We start from the raw sequence: 18,711 nt of genomic DNA, 5'->3' as shown, positions 1-18,711 counted from the left end.
CAGTGGTATGTGAAGGTTCAAATTTCTCCACATCCTCGCAAACACTTGTTATCTGTCTTTTTGATTCAAACCACCCTAGTGAGTGTGAAGTGGTATCTCACTGTGGTTTTGATTTGCTTTTCCGTGGTGGCTAATGATGTTAAGCACCTTTTCATGTGATTTTTGGCCATTTGCTGTATGTGTATTAGATCCTTTGCCCATTTTTAAATTGAGATATCTTTTTATTTACTGGGTTGTTAGGGAATGAGGAAAGACTTGGGGATAGGAAGCAGAGATCCTGTCTTGGGATAGTGAATAGTGTGTCTCTTGAGCTGGAAGGTAAGGTACCTGATACAAGGGTGGGAGAAGATTGGAGAGATGGAGCCTGGGGCCAACTTAAGGGGGCATGTGAGGCCCTTAGCAAGTACTAGAGATTTAATTTAAGAGAGAGTAGGGAACCATCCAAGTTTTTAGGTGTGGAAGTAAATAGATCAGGTAAAGCTGTGTAATTTACATCCTTTTTTTTTTTTTTTTTTTTTGCGGTACACGGGCCTCTCACTGTTGTGGCCTCTCCCGCTGCAGAGCACAGGCTCCGGACGTGCAGGCTCAGCGGCCATGGCTCACGGGCCCAGCCGCTCCGCAGCATGTGGGGTCTTCCCGGACCGGGGCATGAACCCGTGTCCCCTGCATTGGCAGACTGTCAACCACTGCGCCACCAGGGAAGCCCTAGCTGTGTAATTTAAAACCGGAAATTTAGAAAGTAGGCTTTATGGAGCAATAACTGGGGTCAGACATTGATAAAAGCTTTTCATGTGTTACATCATTTAATCCTTATGGCAAAAGACTTGGCGAGGTTATGACATGCAGCTGAGGCCACACAGTCAATAAGTGGCATATATAAGACTAAAACACAGGTCTTTCTGACTGCAAAAGGCCTCTCTTCCTTGTGCTGATCTCATGAGTATATCTTGCCCTGGCCTGGAACTAGCCTTGTGGCCCACCGTGATCTACTGCCCTACCTTGAGGGCCCCCTTCTGGCTGAGCACTCAGCCTCCGACGTCCTTCCACGTGCTGGTGTGAGGACCAGCATGTCCAGCAGCAAAGTGAGCAGCCAGTTGCCGGCAGTGGTGGAGCCAGACGTCTCCTGAGTCGCTTTCAGCTTTAGGATTCTGTGCCCTCCTCACCCTCCATCAGGGTGACCCAGACTTGGAAGGCATCAGTAGCTGCAGCAAACATAGTGAACACCTACAAAGGTGTCACACAGCACTGCTAAGCATGGCCAAGAAGAAACCTTCATTTAGAGCTGCTCAGCTCGCCTGTGTGCTCTGGACAGCCAAGGGAGATCTTGTTTTGTTTTTTAATATTTAAATGTGTGTTTTTAGTAGGTAATATATTCCCCTGGTTCAGAAATCAAAAAGTACAAAGGAGTGTACAGTGAGAAGTCTTCCCTCCTTCCCATTCATCCACATCCCTCCTGGAGCAGTCAGTGTTTTCAGCTTAGTGTATGTTCTAACTAATTTATACAACAGATACAGCTATTTATCTATCCAGTTATTTTTCTCTCTTTTTATATAGATGGTAGTCTACCAGATACACTCTTTTGCATCTTTCACAAAGGTGCTCAAGTTCTAAAGAATTAGTTTTTTTTTTTTGTTAGAGATTTGTTGTGGTTGAAAAATGTATACACACCTCAGATTTGAAGAGATAGTTTTATTTATTTATTTATTTATTTCTCTTTTCCAAAATTCAGTTTGTCATTTTGTAATAAATTTTTGATCAAATTTGAAAGCTGAACACAATGTGTATGTTCTTAATTCTGGCTGTGCTTTGCTTTTAGTTTGTTTTTATTGAGGTATAATTGACATGTTAGTTTCAGGTGTACAACATAATGACTCAACATTTGCATACACTAAAATGATCATCACAGTAAGTCTAGTTAGAGATGGTTTATTTTAAAGTCTTAAACCTTGTTTTAAGAATTGCTATTGGTTGTAAAGTCTCAGACAACTGCTACAAAGGAGGTGAGGTGTAACTGGTATCTGGGGTTCTGTTTTAGTAATCATCTTGTGTCCATAGTAATTTACCATTTCCTCCCTTAGCTCGCCAAGAAATATCACCCAGACACGAATAAGGATGATCCCAAAGCCAAGGAGAAGTTCTCCCAGCTGGCAGAGGCCTATGAGGTAATGCAGCCCACCGGTGTGTGCAGTCACTGTCATTCCGCTGTGTGTGTGCATCAGAGCTCGCTGCCCAGGGCAACCGCTGTGTCAGAAGGTCCAGTGGGAAGGCTGTGTTCCCCACGAGATCACCTCGTTGAAGGAAAAAAAAAAATTCCCAGATCCAAAATTTTCACATTAGATCTAACTTGGAATCTCATCAAAGAACAGGATCCAATAATCTGTGTTAACAGAGCTCCCTCCACTCGGACTTGTAGCTGGGTCTCGGAACTCCTTGTCAGAGTAAACAGTTTTGTGCCTATTTGATGACCCCTCCCATCCCTAACTTAGGGCATCACTGTCTGGTGGGGATGGTGGGTGTTATAAAAGTAGACCACCACTGCCCTAGAGGAATGTAGAATGTAATCAGGGGGATGAAGCGGACATGAAACAGCCACTGAGCATTGCAGAGTTAAGTGAAAGCAGACCTCCTTCCTGGACTTCGGCCGTGCTGAAGGGGTTCAGGATATGTAGGATATCCTACGTCTGCTCTGTGTGTGTGTTTGTGTGTGTGTGTGCGTGCGCAAGTGTGCGTCCCCCCGACCTTTCGAGAATAAGTCGCAGACGTGGTGTCTCTCTATCCCTAAGTACTTCTGTGTGTATTCGCTAAGAACAAGAACATTCTTTTCCATAACTTCAGTACAGCTGTCAAGATTAGGAAATTTTATGTTGATTCAATACCACTGTCTGTGCTTGGTGTGTGTGTCCCTGGACCTTGGGAGACTCAGGAGCACCTGACTGCTGTGCCTTTCACGGTAGGTCCTGAGTGATGAAGTGAAGAGGAAGCAGTATGACACCTATGGCTCTGCTGGCTTCGATCCTGGGGCCGGCAGCTCTGGGCAGAGCTACTGGAAAGGAGGCCCCACTGTTGACCCTGAGGAGCTCTTCAGGAAGATCTTTGGGGAGTTCTCATCCTCCTCTTTTGGAGACTTCCAGAGTGTGTTCCATCAGCCCCAGGAGGTAAGCATCTCATTTTGAAGAATCATTCAAATTTTAGCTGCCAAGTGTGATGCAAACGGATTTTACCAATTCTTTTTCTCAAAGAAAAAGCTAAAGCGCTTAAATGGGATGATTTGGAGGCAGCCATCTTGGTAGGAAATGGTTCCAGTATTTGAAAAATCATATAATAATGTGTACATACAGTTTTACTATATTCTTACAGTTGCTTAATCCAGCAACACCTAAGGCTCTCAGAGTCCATAGTTAGAGTGTGAATATTTTATCTAGAGCCTGCCTCATTATTCTAGGAGTGCTCAATCCATAGGGAGCTACTGCCAGTCCTGCCTCTTCCATATTTATGTCTTGTTTCAGACATTATCAGAATTGAAGAGAGAGGGGAGTTGTTTTATGATGTGAGTTATGATTGTGGATCGTTTGAGTTGTTAGGAAGGACCATGTACAAATATTTTCTGTGAGCATTTTCAGTTTGTTGAAAAGCACATTTTCACTTAAATATTATCTCTTAAAAATTCTGAGGACTAGGGCAGAATCAGTTGAGTCCCATCTATTCTTGCTTGATAAAGTACAAGTAAGTTAAAAAGTAAAGTAACTAGGGGAACAGATGAATTGGTGGAGCATAGGATTTTTAGGGCAGTGAAAATACTTTGCATGATACTATGGTGAGGATACATGTTATTATACATTTGTTCAGACCCGTAGAATATCCAAAACCAAGAGTGAACCCTAATGTAAACTGTGGGCTTTGGATGATTATGTTGTGTCAATGTAGGTTTATCCTTGATAAAATAAATACCGTTCTGGTGAGTGATGTTGATAACGGGATGCTGTGCATGTGTGGGGGCAAAAGTATGTGGGAAATCTCTATACCTCCTTCTCAATTTTGTAAACCTAAAACTGCTTTAAAAAATAAAGTCTTTAAAAGAAAAAGTAACTGTAAACTGCTGGGCAGTGCTCTCCCTTACTTTAAGAGAGATAACAGGCGGTCCCTTGATTTCTTTAGTACATCATGGAGTTGACATTCAATCAAGCTGCCAAGGGTGTCAACAAGGAGTTCACCGTGAACATCACTGATACCTGTGAGCGGTGTGATGGCAAAGGGAACGAGCCCGGCACCAAGATGCAGCACTGCCACTACTGCGGTGGCTCCGGCATGGTGAGTGTGAGGCCGAGGCCCTGGCCTCCCACCTCTTGCCCCCTTCCTGCTCCCCTCCACCACTCCTCTTTTCTGTGCTCCAATGGACCTAGGGCTTTGAGAGCTCATAACTAGGTGGGACTGTTTTATCTAGAATCTTCTACATTTTCCCAGGAGTGCTCTGTCTTAATCAACAATACAGAAGAAGCAATGAAACTCTGCTGTCTTCTCTGAAAATACATTGTGGGGTATTTTGATAATTTGAACCTGGGGTAGGGGAGGGGGACTTAAATTTTGCTTGAAGTGTGATCATTTTTTTCTTTTTGGTAAGTTTCAGGTATAACTCAAACTTACAGAATAGTATGAAGAACCACTCCCTTACTCCTTCTACCCAGCTTCACCAGTTGTTAACATTTTGTCCCATTTGCTTTGTCATTTGTGGTGTGTACATATGTGTGTGTGTGTATGTGTGTGTGTGTGTATATTTTTTTTTTTTGGCTGCGCGGGCTCTTTGTTGTGGCATATGGGCTTCTCTAGTTGCGGCGTTTGGGCTCTAGAGTGCACAGGCTCAGTAGTTGCAGCACACGAACTTAGTTGTGGTTTGTGGGATCTTAGTTCCCCAACCAGTGTTGAACCTGGGCTCCCTGCATTGGGAGTGTGGAGTCTTAACCAGTGGACCACCAGGGAAGTCCCTATGGTATATATATTTGCTAAGAGCAAGAATATTCTTTTATGTAACCACAGTAAGTTGTCAAAATCAGGAAGTTTAATGTTGATACAATACCATTATCTGTACAATTCAGATTTTTTCAGTTGTCCTTATAATGTTCTTTTTTTCCACAAGCCCAGTATCCAGTCTGTGATCTTGCATAGTATCTGGTTGTCATATCTTTTGTCTCCTTTAATCGGGAATGACTTCTCAGTCTTTCTTTTCTGACAACTGACATTTTTTAGGATTACAGACCTGCTTTGTAGGATGTCCCTCATTTAGGTCATCTGATGTTTTATCCTGATAAAATTCAGATTATGCATTTTTTGCAGAAACACCAGACATGTAGTGCCCTTTTCATGGATCATGTCAGGAGTCATGAGGTGTCAGTTTGTCTCATTAGTGGTGATGTTACATTTGTTCACAATCAGTTAAGGTAGTGTCCACCGGGTTTCTTCATTATAAAGTTTATTATTTTTCCCATTGAAATTAACAAGGAAGTTGTGAGGTACCTTGACACTATATAAATATCCTGTTCCTCATCAAACTTATACCCAATAGTTACAGCATCCATGGATCAGTCTTGCCTAAATCAGGGATTATTGTGACTGTTGCTAAATGGTGATTTTCTTTTTTGTTTTTTAAGGGTTTTTTTGGAATTTTTGAATTTTATTTTATTTATTTTTTTATACAGCACATTCTTATTAGTTATCTTTTTTATACATATTAGCGTATATATGTCAATCCCAATCTCCCTAAATGGTGCTTTTCTGATTGCAACATCCCTTCTTTGTTTATTGTCATTCTACTGAAAGGAAGAGCTTTCTCTTCTCCATTTATTTATTCATTCTTTCATTCATATCAGTATGAACTCATGGATTCTTATTTTATTCACTGAACTGTCATTAGTATTACTTACTTTGATGCTCAAACTGTCCCTGACTTGGCCTGTGGAAGTGTCTTCTGGCTGGCTCCTGTATTCTTTTGATGTGTCCCCATCATTCCACTGCGCCACCAGGGAAGTCCCTGCCTCAGTCTTCTTATGGCCACGGTATTCCTTTATATGGACACATCACCGTTTGTTTAGGCAGGCCCCTGTTGCTGGATGCCTAGGTGGTTCTTATTTTTTTCATGTTATAGACAACGGATACCTTTGAATAGTGTCATTCCTCATATTCATTTTTTGAATATACAGGTATCTATTACGTGTGAAGTAGAATATCTTTTCTAAGATTTGAGAGCCATTGTTTTTTTGCATGTATTCCATCTTTTGTCCTTCTTTATATTGAGTAATTGGTCTTTTTCGTATTCATTTGTAGAAGCCCTTTATAAATTAATTGAATTAGTCCTTTGCCAATGATTTTAGTTGTATTTGTCTTTTGACTTTGAATATATTTTTGCCTATTTGTATATAATTTTCAACGTTCAGAATCATACATGCAATTTTTCCCTTTTTTCATTTATTATAATGAAAGCATTTTTCCATATTTTTGAATATTTTTAAACATTCTTTTTGATGGCTAAATAATAGTCCACTGATGGGTGTGCCCAGAGTTACCTGTAAATACTCCTACAGCTTAGTCTGAGAAAGTGAAGTTGTGCTTACATTCCTCTAGGGGGCGCTCTTGGAGAGGATGAGGATTCCTGTGGTTACAGTTTTGTGAGTTGAGTTGCTGCCACTTGTTACAGATACTTTTTATTTTATTTTTTATTTTATTTCATTTTTGGCTGCGCCAGGCAGCTTATGGGATCTTAATTCCCCAACCAGGGATTGAACCCGGGCCCTCGGCAGTGAAAGCTCCGTGTCCTAACCACTGGACTGCCAGGGAATTCCCTACAGATACTTTTTATTGATCCTAATTCCCTCTCACTTTTAAGGTCCTTTCTCCAAGGCCATGAATTGCTATGACTTTCTTTTTTCACATTTCTTAGGTGAACATTGAGATAAGACAAGCTGAAGTGTATTTCTCTCAAAATGTAATGTTTGAGATTGGGGAAAAAATTTTGCAAGACATAGCTAAAGGATTAGTATTCCTAATATGTAAAGGGCTCTTTCAGAATATTGAGAAAAAGACTAACAGCTCATTAGAAAAACAGATCAAGGTGAGAAGAGGAAATGCAAGTGACCAGCAAACGTTTCTTGCTGGCGATCAGGGAAGTGCAGGTGGAGCTAAGGAGATGCCTGAAGTTCGCCACACATTTCAGAGATGGGTTCAGGCCCTGCTGACAGGCTTGTGGGACGTGGCACTCGTGTGCACTGATGGTGGATGTGGAAACCACCCTGGCCACAGCTGCAGTGGCTGTTCACCTGCACATATGCCTCTCTCTGTGGGGATGTAGCCTATAGATCACACCTGGAAAATAGCACATGTACAGGGTGTCCCTTGGAGCCTGTGTGTAATAAGAAAGGACTGGACAGCCTCAGTGACCACCAGGAGTGAGTTGTCTGAAAAATACACTGATGAGGAGTGCTTTCTGAGATTATTAAATTGTTAAAAACAAAATAGCAAAAGCCACAGAACTGTGTGCACGGTATGTTACCTGGGCTTATTGAAAACTTGTAATGCACAGATGGATGGCTTGAAATGTGTGTCTGTAAATGTAGGATGCACAAGTATATCACTACAGCTGTGCATCTATGGAAGGTACTTGGAATGGTTAGGGGCCAGGGGTGAGCGGGACATTTAGCTTTTCACCGTACCTTCATTTTTTACTTTAGAATTTTTTTTTAAATAAATTTATTTATTTACTTATTTTTGGCTATGTTGGGTCTTCGTTGCTGCACATGGGCTTTCTCTAGTTGCAGCGAGCGGGGGCTATTTCTGTTTGTGGTGCATGGGCTTCTCATTGCAGTGGCTTCTCTTTTTGCAGAGCATGGGCTCTAGGCTCATGGGCTTCAGTAGTTGTGGCGCACGGGCTTAGTTGCTCTGCGGCATGTGGGATCTTCCTGGACCAGGGCTTGAACCTGCATTGGCAGGGGGATTCTTAACCCCTGCACCACCAGGGAAGTCCCTACTTTAGAATTTTGTACCATACGCACATAGGACCTTTTCAAATAAATATAGCACATAAAATTGTATTGTATTTTTTAAAAAATCTTTTTATTTATTTATTTATTTGGCTGTGTCGGGTCTTAGTTGCGGCATGCGGGATTTTTAGTTGCGGTATGCATACTCTTAGTTGCGGCTTGCGGGATCTATTTCGCTGACCAAGGATCGAACCTGGGCCCCCTGCATTGGGAGTCTTAGCCACTGGACCACCAGGGAAGTACCTAGCACATAAAATTTTAAATTTAATAAATATTTGTCCTAGCAAGTCCACCTTTGGGAATCTGTCTTAGAAAAAAGAATTAAGACATCAGAACAGAAGGATCTATGTGAAGAGATTTTTTTCTTCACCAAAACAAAAATTAAATATTAAAATGGAAATTGAAATCTATATATATTGGTCTGGAGGAATGTTCATGATATATCATGAAGATGAAAGGGAAAGCAAGTTGCAGAGCGATAGTATAATATATTGTCATTATAAAATTTTTACTTAAAAAGTTTTTTATGGAGAGAAAGAGAGAGTGAGTGAGCGAGTTGTGGGAAAGAACACCTCAAACTGAGCTACCAAGAGCTGGTCACCTTGGGAATCACGATGAGGGGGGAGATTAATAATTTTTTTAATATATGTTTGTATCCTTTGATTTGCTATAACAACAGGTATTTGATAATTTACCAAGAAAAAAACCCCCAAGGATGTTAGGTTAAATAAAAAGGTAACCGATTTCCAGTGCCCAGTGAGGAGCTGATGGGAGTGGCCACAAATTGTAAGGCCCCACCAGCTGTGCGAGGGGCTGGGAGCCGGGGAGGCTCCTGGAGGACTGGGGTGGGAGGGGCTGGGGGGGGTGGGGAAGAAGAGACCCCTGGGTGGGAGCATGAGCAGCACCAGTACCTGCGAGAGGAGCAGCTTGCCTCCTTGCTCCCAGGGTACCTGTGATGGGGGCTGGGGACAGTGGGGGGCCCTGGGAGACAGAGAGGCCAGTGCTGCTTCTCCCTTGGAGTGGGCAATGGCAGCTCTGGGTAGGGGTTGCATCCAGTCGTCACTTTCCTCTTTCTTTCTCTGGTTTCCCAGCTGTCCCTTTTGTAATGGGGGGGGTACTCTTTTTAAAGCATATTTGCTCAGCTCCCAGGAGTTTCGGGAACTTCTGTAGAGAGGCAGCATCTCATTTTTCAGCCTCATATAATCAGGTTTGTGGTTTGGGATTCAGAAGTCGGTGCGCTCTAAGTCAGATTAACAGTTTGAGCTCCTGCACCTGTGTCTTTAGGCAGTATGTTTTAGCGCATGTGCACGCAACACGTGAATCTTTGGTGAAATGTTTCTCGTGCACATTGTGGTCCCAGGACCTCGCTGTCAGGGTTTACCGGTGTCTAAGGCTCCCATTTTTCTTCTTTTTATCAGGAAACCATAAATACAGGCCCTTTTGTGATGCGCTCCACATGTCGGAGGTGTGGTGGCCGGGGCTCCATCATCACGTCTCCTTGTGTGGTGTGCAGAGGAGCAGGAGAAGCCAAGCAGAAGAAGAAGGTGGTGATCCCTGTGCCTGCCGGTGGGTCTGGGGCTCCTCCACACACAGGGGATGGGAGCCAGGGCCATCGTGTCCTTGTTTCTGGAGCCCAAACTCGAGGAGGAACCAGGGTCTCCTTGCGTTTTCCACTGCACCAGTTATCCTTAAAATCTGCACCCATGTCATGTGGGGAGATGGAACCCGACGTGACCGCTCTGCTTCTGTGTGAAGGACTCCCCCATCTCCTCCATCTTCTGTCCCAAGGCCAATGTCGTCCCCACTGACAGCCCAGCAGGCAACACCACCCCCTCCTCCTGCCCCCAGGGCCAGCTTGTGCCTGCTCTCCCTAACTGGCTCCTGTTCCTAGGGCAGTGTTTCCACTGTGTGGTCTGATCATGTCTCTCATCCTGTTGAAGACACTGCAGTGACTCTCAGGGGCCGAGAAATGGCCTCCCCTTCCAGCCCCTGCTGGTCTCAGCCTCCGCTCTTTTTAGTCTCCCCCTCATTACCTGCCTTGCAGCTTCCTGACTTTCACGTAGCCCCTGCCTCCCAGAACAGAGCCTTTGCATACGCCATTCCCCGGTGACTGAAGCTCACTGTCCACCTTCTTTTCAGTAGGTTAACTCTGTTCTCCCGGAGCTCCCAGCTCAAGTGTCACTTCCCCAGGGGAGCCTTCTGGAACCCTCCCTGTTCCTTAGATGTTCCTTTGTCTGGAGTTGTGATCTTTTCTTTCTAAGAACACGTCTCTGTTTGTAGTGATACATTTGTTAGTATTGTTATTTGGCTAATAGCTGTCACCCCGATTAGACTCTAAACTCACTGAGATACGAGGTGGACCTGGCAGTAAACCGAAGAAATGAATAGAAGGGGCTTTTGTTCAGTTATCAATTATTGTATGTTGCACCTTTGGAAAGTTATTCTTGTTTTAAGTTATACTTGTTGCTATCTTCGGTAGTTGTGTTATTCCTTGTTAACAGGAAACAGAAATGAGTAAGTTGGTGGGTTGTAAATGGATCTAGCATAGAAAATGCCTTGAGAGGTCCCAAAATAATCGTTCTCTTTTGAACTTTTGTTTTTACTTACAGGAGTTGAGGATGGCCAGACTGTGAGGATGCCTGTAGGAAAAAGAGAAATTTTCATCACATTCAGGGTAGGTTCTCTGTTTGCACAGCTTCTGTCAGGCCCTTGCTCTCCTGGAGAGGGTACGGCCCAGGCTTCTCATAGGAGAGGTAGGAGCTTCACAGAGTGTCTGGCCATCTGAGTTTCCAAGATGAGCAGTGGCCACTTTGACAGGGTGATTAAACGTGTGTTACATCAAGCTTTTGTGCTAAATGTGGAGAGAACAAAGTTTCCTCGAGGTGTTTACAAGTTGGACTCATAAAAATACAGAAAACATCTTGTATTGTTTATGTATCAAATTGTTCATAGGGACAAACAGTGCCACAGCTACAGTTTTATGTACAATGTGCAGGGCAAACCCACTTTTCTGAGGTGAGGGAAACATGAGAGGAGGTGGCGCCTTCTGCCAGCGATTCCACCAGACGTGTACCCAAGGAGGTGCAGTTCGCAGAGGCAGGGTGTATGACAGCCTCGTTAACAACAGCGAGACAGTGACAACAGTCTGCTGTCCTTGGAGAGGAGAAGGGTGAGTGGTCTGCACTGTGGGCCCAGGGCACCTCAGAGCAGGAGGCTCGCGCTACACATGTCAGCATGAGATGTCCTGGGACTTCTCAGTTACGAACAGGGAGAGAGCAGGTTGCAGGGCGAGGGAAGGAGGTCATCTGTGTAAAACTTTAAACCATGTGAGGTGGTGTTATGTATTGTTTAGGGGCATGTAAACATGTAGGAAAAGTAAACAGATGCTTGTAGGAATGATACCTACTAAATTGGCCTGGTTACTCTGGAGGGGTGAGCTGGAGGTGGGGAGAAGTCACCTGTGTCCTAATGTTCTGTTACCTAAGCTGGGTTGTGGAAACACCGTGTGTTATTTACTTTGCTGGTTTACGTATATGTGAAATATTTTATAATTTAAAACAAAGAAAAAAATAATGTAAAGGATGAGTCTTCTAGACTGAGAAATCGAAGACAAAGGCAGCGGGCTGGAAGCCAATCTATGAGGAATGCTTGGTAGAGAATTCAGATTGTTCGCAGCTGATGATAGAGAAGAAAAAAAGAAATCACTGGAAGGCAAAGAACGTCTTTCACACAAAAAATAGTGCTTATAAAATCAGAATAATTCCAGTGTTGTCAGTCTGACTTGAAGGTAGTTTGTACCAAATGACTCTGGAAAGTAAACCGTTTTTGCCTTTGTAGATTGTATTAGTCTGTGTTTCTTTATACTTTCCAATAAAGATTTTTATTTTTTTAATGTTCAGAAGCTGATTTTACTTTTTTACTTCCCTCAACAGTTAAACAGCTTGATCAGAGATGACACTCTTGCATTGCAGTGGAGTAGGAACCTGCCCTGTAACTCCCAGAGCCTGGGGGCGTGGTTGCTTTGGTGAAAGTACATTCTCTCCCTGAAAGTACATTCTCTCCCTGACGCTGTGCTCTGAGCTGCTGAGATGCGTCTGTTGCCCGCTCTCCAGAACAACTTCTCTGAGCGTAACCCCCTCTCGTGCTTGGCTGTAGGTGCAGAAAAGCCCCGTGTTCCGGAGGGACGGTGCAGACATCCACTCCGACCTCTTCATTTCCATAGCTCAGGCCATTCTGGGAGGCACCGCCAGAGCGCAGGGCCTGTACGAGACCATCAACGTGATGGTAAGAGGACAAGTGTGGCCTCGCCACCCTTGTATTTCCTTGTTCTTTTTTTCTGAAACGGGAAATGGCTGAGAAGTGGCTGGAACCTGGGAACAGCCAGCCTGTCGGGGATTCGAGGAGACAAGCTGGGTGTGGGGGGGAAGGAGGAGTGTCGGCTGTGCCTTGGGTGTGACTTGGCAGGGAAGGGAGCTCCCGGGCCATGTCCACTGCTGCTGGGCCGGGGAGCAGCCTCAGTGGTGCCCCAGTTGGCTCTGCCTCCTCCCAGGTCTTGCTCTCCATGCTCCCTCACTCCTGCTCTGGGCTTGCCGCCCCAGACTCCCTGCCCTCAAGGCCGTCACAGGCTCTGCTCGGGATGGACCTGGCTTAGCCAGTTTCCGTGTGGTGTCTGGTGGGTTTGGTCTAGAAACCTGAATGGAGTTCTTTTTGGGAATAAGATTGTCTTCACGTAGTGAAATGTTTTCATTTGGGCAACTGGAAACCAAGGAAAACCAGAGATTCCTTTCTTTCTTTATAGATTCCCCCTGGGACTCAGTCAGACCAGAAGATTCGCATGAGCGGGAAAGGCATCCCCCGGATTAACAGCTACGGCTATGGAGATCACTACATTCACATCAAGATCAGAGTTCCAAAGTAAGCGCTGCTTAGCTGTGGCGAGGCCTGCCCGATCTCTGCAGCTTTCAGCACTGGGCAGGAGCCGCTTGAGGGCTTCTTACCTGCTGAGTTGGTGCTGAGCGGCATGGTGGTTCAGCGCCGAGCCTGACTGCCAGACCTGTGTGACTGCTGCCATAAGCGCTGAGGCTTAGGCAGGTTACTTCTCCCTCTAAGTCAAGTGTGTCCTGCCCGGGCGCTCCTTCTGAAAGTGGACGTAATACAAAAGCTCGACCTCGTTGAGTTGCTGGAAGATTAAAGGAATAACCCATAGGGAATGCTTAGCTATTGCTGCTGCTGTTGATTTTGTTATTATTGTTCTCAGGTTGCCTGCCATCTGGTGGGAGAGACCTATAACCAGATAGTGGTGGGTGATGTCTGCGGTGTCTGGGAGAAAAGTCCAAGCCGGGAGCTGTGGGCATCCGGAGCAGGGCATGCCAGACTCCACTTGGGAGGACTGGGTTTCCAGCCCTCTCTTTAATTAGATCATTTCCATTTTGTTCCCCGCTGTAAACTATTTAGCATAGCCACAGTGGCAGTTGTTTAGAACAAGTTAGGGTAGTTCAGGAGGTTTATTTTACGGAAGCTTTGAGGGCGTGGGCTCTTGGATTCAGAGTGTGTCCTGTGCCTGGGTTGCGGGTCTTGCATTTCCCACATGCTGCATGGGGACTGGCCGCGTCCACGTCCTTTAAAGAGCTGCCCAGAGGAAGCACTCTGACACTGACTGTGCTTGGTCCACAGGAGACTGACAAGCCGGCAGCAGAGCCTGATTCTGAGCTACGCTGAGGATGAGACCGATGTGGAGGGGACAGTGAACGGCGTCACCAACACAAGCACTGGTAAGGTGGCCCAGCGACCTGTGGGAGCCCCCAGCCCCTCGGAGGGTGGACGGTTCAGAAGCGTGTTGGGGTTTCCACTTGGGCAGAGCAGAGTAGAAAGAGGGGAGCTGAGGGCTAGGAACGGCAGGGGCAGCCGCGCTCCAGAGTAAAGCTGTTCCCCCTTCCTCTGCACCTGTGCTGCTTGCCGAGGTTAGCAAGTTCCACGATGCTTCCTGCCGGGTATCAGCTGTGTGTCTCAGAGGGCTGCTCTCCTGAGTTCTATCCTTGGTTCTGCCACTTGCCTTGTGACCTTGGGCACATCCCTACCTGAGATCACCTTGTAACCAGTAAAGGAGAAGATGGGTTGGGAGGCTTAATGCATTCCTCTCCCAGAAAGCTTCTCCAGGATTTCAGAGTATCCTGTAAACAACTACTACAGCAATGAAGGACCGTGGTCACATTACCCCAAATTTGCCTGTTCATAGCAGGCTTAAATTCTGAATTCCTAGGGCAATGAAAAACAAAACACCTTATTTACCCTGAGCTTAAACATCATAGGCCCTCTGTAGAGTGGAGTTAAATATTGGTGATTTGATACCAAAATGCCCACAGGCAGAAGCTTTGACCACGGGAACCTCAGCCACAGCCCTCCTCCCATGGGATGGGGCTGCTCTGCTGAGAAAACGCTGTTCTCTGTCGGTTGGGCCTCTGCTGGGGCCAGGACAGGCTGTGCCAAGGGTGAATTGGCTTCAGCTGCCCAACATGTTGCTTCCTCGTTGCATCATTTTGTTTTTGTCTGGGTCCTGGATCTGCCTCTCACCTTCTCAGAGCTTGAATGGCATTAGATCAGTGTATGGTCATTCAGAGCAGGTGATTGGAGTGGGGGGTGGGGGCTTGGCCTTGCAGCCCCAGGGTAGGGGTGGGGGTCCCAGCAGCAATAGCCTTTGCATGGACTTGGCTGAGCTCCTGTTTTGTTTTTGTTTTTTGTGTTTTTTTGGCTGTGCCACGTGGCTTGTGGGTTCTGAGTAACCAGACCAGGGATCGAACCTGCACCCCCTGCATTGGAAGCGTGGAGTCTCAACCCCTGGACTGCCAGGGAGGTCCCCTGAGTTCCTGTTAAGTCCAGGGGACCAAGTCCTCCGTGAAAAAGCAGCTGCCACAAACCCTGTCTGTGGCCAACTAGGCACCAAGTGGGCACTTATTTTAGTGGTTTCGTTCTTAGACTTTTTTCATATTTTCTGTTAATATCCCTTGAACTAAAAGGAAGTGGGAATGGTTGTTCCATGTAACTCTACTTATGCACCTCTAGCTTCTTCCTGAGTCCCAAATTTTTCCGCAGTCATGGAGCATGTGAGATTTCTTCTGCAGCCAGTTCTCAGCTGTGCCCCCTCCCACATTGGGAACTTGAGGTCCACCTGGGCCTTGCTCACTATATTTGAATGTCAGTTATTAGTCGTCACCAGTTGTTGTCTTCAGTCCCTTTCTGAGAGCTTAAATTGGGAGTTGATCATGCAGTCAGCTTATGAGTGTTCTTAGAACCGTCATTATTTTCATGGTTCTTTGTCCTGTTAGCTCATTCCCTGTCCCCTTGTTCAGCCAGGATTTATTGGGACGCTCCTGTGTGCCAGACACTTTGCCAGTTCTTCCTTTAAATGTTTATTGACATAATTTTGCTAACTATAGCGTAACTTTACATAGGCATTGGATGCGTTTGTGAAAAGTGTTTATAAAGTAAAATGAGTATGCCGAATTATTATTTTTTCTACTTCTGTTGTCATTTCAGAATTGTATTCCAGTGGGAAATTTGGCTGCCAGACATAATTCTTTAAAAGGCATTTAAGAATCTTAGTAATGGCTTCAAAGAATGCATTGTCAGTCAGTCTGCTACCTGGGTGTGGTTAAGCCTCTTGTTACACTGTGAAGAAAGTTACCTTTGCAGTCCACATGTGAAAACACACCAGTGTACAAAATTCCCCTCCTGTCAACTTCCTTAAGGTGACTCCTATTTATTTAAGTAGAGCCTGAATCTCTTTTATTAAAGTTTTACTAGAAGCAGTTGCTTACAGTCATCAGTGTTCTTGGGCTAAAGTGTCATTTCTTAATAGCCTCTAAGTGAGATAGTCATCGGAGACTGTCACTGCAGATACAAACGGATTCCTGGGTGTCTTTGCTTTCATTATGGGAAGGCATTTGGAATAGTTACAATTATGTAGGAAACTGACCTAAAGTTTTTGGTGGGTTTAGTATCCCTTGTTTACTTTTGTTCCCTAAAGCCCCTGCTGAAAACCTTAATGTCTGACCCTGGCTTCATTCCCAGTCTGTGAAGCAGAAGACCGTAGTGAGCTTGGGACCCTTAGTGCTCTCGGGGGCCTGGGGTGCTCTGAGGTACCACGTGGCCTTTTGGGTTTAGAGACAGTGTGGCTCATTGTTTGTGTTTCTGGATCATCATTAATTCCTGTGACAACCCACATACGTACACTTAGCTGTCGTGTAGGAGCCTGTTCCATAGCTCATTATTTGGGGATCCCACTGCGTTCTCTTCTCTGACAAGCTGACAGTTGACTATAGAGCCCCTTTATCTAGGCAGGGTGGAGGCAAGAGGAAGATGAGGGAAGAGACATTTCAGTGGAACAAGGGGTGCTCCACTGGCTCAGTCTGTGCGTGTAGATGGCTCAGGGAGTCAGGCTGTGAGTGTAGACCCGCACCTCTACCTGTAGGGTGGGTCCAGTCCTCAGAAGTCATCCTGGAGTCCTGTTGGCTTCTCTGTTTCTTCACACAGATGGTCATTGAGCATTTGCCATGTGATAAGCAATGCACAAGAGAGACAGGGTCCCTGCCCCATCCAGCTTACAGTGTGAGTGGGGAGGACAGGGCAAGCATTGAACCCCCAAATAAGTGTTAGACCTTGCTGATAACACTAGGGGTTTGTGACTGTGGAGAAAGGTGGTTGGTACACATTCCCAGAATGAATGTTACCTGGTTATTCTTCATTTTGTAAAGGGCCATCAAACACTTATGACTGGGAATCACTGCCTGTAGGCTGGGAGCATGTCCTCTTTGAATCCCCTGCACGTGCACAGCGCCTGTTAGCTGAGTTTATCTGAATTCATTTTCCTTCTGAGGGATGGAAATGTAACCCCTGCTCGGGCAAGCTGCGTGTGGTCTGATAGAGGAGTCCTGTGCCTCGGGTCTGACCTCTGCCTGAGGTTGGCGGAGCAGCCCCTCCGCTCTGGTCACCTCCTGAAGGTGCAGACTGGAAACGCTCATGCAGTGCCTGTGCAGCTGGAGGGATCATGGGCATTTCCTGTTTATCCTAAGTGCAGGAATCATGTGCCAGCTTGTATCCTGTAATGAAACCAGAAGGCACCTGAGTGCTCAGGACATCCTATAAGGACACGTCCCTCCTCCCATGAGCCAGAAAAGTGATGTAGGTATAGACTGCATCATCCGTGTGCAGAGGCTCACAGTTTATCCCTGACTTTCAGTTCAGAATTTTAAATTCAGTGTTTAAATCCTTTGATGTCCCTGTCAGTAAGCCTTATTCCTGAAGGAGCCCACATTTAAAATAGAGAGAGATAAGAATGTGTTCTGGTGGCAGGGGGTGAGAATTTCCAGGTGTGTCTGTTTTATTTTTTGGTTTTGAATCATTAACCCGCTAACTAGGTATTTATTCTGGCTCTCCCAGACTTTGGCCAAACGCTATGGCCCCGGGGCATGACTGCAGAGACAGCAGAGTGGGGGTGGGGGTGATGGTGGTCACTGAGTGTTTCTGTGCCCCATTGTGACTAATAGTTAAGAGCTTGGGTTCTGCTATCAAATGATTCAGGTCCCAGCTCTGCCATTTTTAGCTATAAAGCCTTAGGCAAATTTCTTCACTTCTGAGCCTCAGTTGCCTCATCTATAAATTGGGGATACTAGTAGCATCTACTTCATAGGGTTCTTCTGTGATTAAATAAGATCATGTGGATAAAGCATTTGGCACGATACCTGGCACATGTTAAAAGCTCCATCAGCAGCAGTAACTCATAGTGTGAGACACACACACACGTGCACACACACACAGACTTGCTGTCCCCTCACCAAGGACATAACAAAATTCAATACTTTTGCCTTGCCTTGCCTTGTCCGAGGAGGCCCAGGATATTTCTGGTTTGTGGATTCCTTTGTGTTAGGAGAGTCCTTTTTTGTTACTTAAGTCTTTATGTAAGAAAAGGGGACGTGAAGGACTGAAGGAGGGCACACCTGGCCTTGTAACCTGCGGCCATGGATGCCTCTCACAGGGGCCTGCCGCCGTGATTGTGCCGTGCCTGGGTCCTCACCTGGGGAGCCCTGGGCATCGGGCTTTTGTGGTTGCTCAGACCTCTGTCAGCACATTCTTGTTTGGGGCCACCGCTATCTCTCTGAGGACATTCCTGACGTAGGAGAGCACATCAGGTCCAGAGGACGGCCCGGGGGGCTGTACCCAGGACAACCTGCCCCACCCCTGCTGGGGGCCTGTTGCCCAGAGCTTTGGGCCTCTCACCAACAAAGGCGTCTTAGACTGAGATCTTGGAGACGTGACCATTTTGTACCCTCTACGTGCTGTACTTGATGTACATCTCCTAGCATGTTGAGATGTGCTAATTCTCCTAGCACAACGAAAAATATTGAGTACAGTCCAGCTCATAACAAGTTGGCCCTCTGCCTCGTGGTCGGCAGTTCTTTAAAACGATGTGTTAGTGCAGCAGAGTTGCTCTCAGTGGGCCCTCAAGAAACAGCAGATCAGCCTCCCTTTATCTGGAGCATTTGGAGCCAGATGCTTGCCCAGTGACACACAGGGTCCTCGGCTGCCATTGTCATAGATGAGAAGTGCGCATGTCCTGGGATCCCCAGGTGTCCCGGAGACGGTTTGTGTGCCCCGACAGGCTGTGGAAGCTGGTTGGTTGGTCTTGGTGCGT

At 45.8% G+C, this 18,711-nt stretch overlaps 1 protein-coding gene across 2 annotated transcripts in view; it reads left to right on the top strand.

Moving 5' to 3' along the window:
• DNAJA3 (DnaJ heat shock protein family (Hsp40) member A3) overlaps positions 1 to 18,711 on the top strand; it is a gene marked incomplete at its 5' end in the record, with an annotated part of 31,030 nt that overhangs the window by 9,863 nt on the left and 2,456 nt on the right. For both annotated transcript variants that reach the window (XM_082857260.1, XM_082857259.1), the window contains 8 exons: positions 2,079 to 2,162; positions 2,955 to 3,155; positions 4,156 to 4,308; positions 9,443 to 9,590; positions 10,634 to 10,698; positions 12,180 to 12,308; positions 12,823 to 12,938; positions 13,698 to 13,795. In XM_082857260.1, the coding sequence (XP_082713386.1) occupies positions 2,079 to 2,162; positions 2,955 to 3,155; positions 4,156 to 4,308; positions 9,443 to 9,590; positions 10,634 to 10,698; positions 12,180 to 12,308; positions 12,823 to 12,938; positions 13,698 to 13,795 (994 nt within the window). The remainder of the gene's footprint in view (positions 1 to 2,078; positions 2,163 to 2,954; positions 3,156 to 4,155; positions 4,309 to 9,442; positions 9,591 to 10,633; positions 10,699 to 12,179; positions 12,309 to 12,822; positions 12,939 to 13,697; positions 13,796 to 18,711) is intronic.

This window comes from Leucopleurus acutus, assembly GCF_964270905.1.
Source record: "Leucopleurus acutus genome assembly, chromosome: 16".
NCBI lineage: Eukaryota > Metazoa > Chordata > Mammalia > Artiodactyla > Delphinidae > Leucopleurus > Leucopleurus acutus.
The sequence above is the reverse complement of the archived record's forward strand: the minus strand, read 5'-3'. Positions and strand labels throughout refer to the sequence as shown.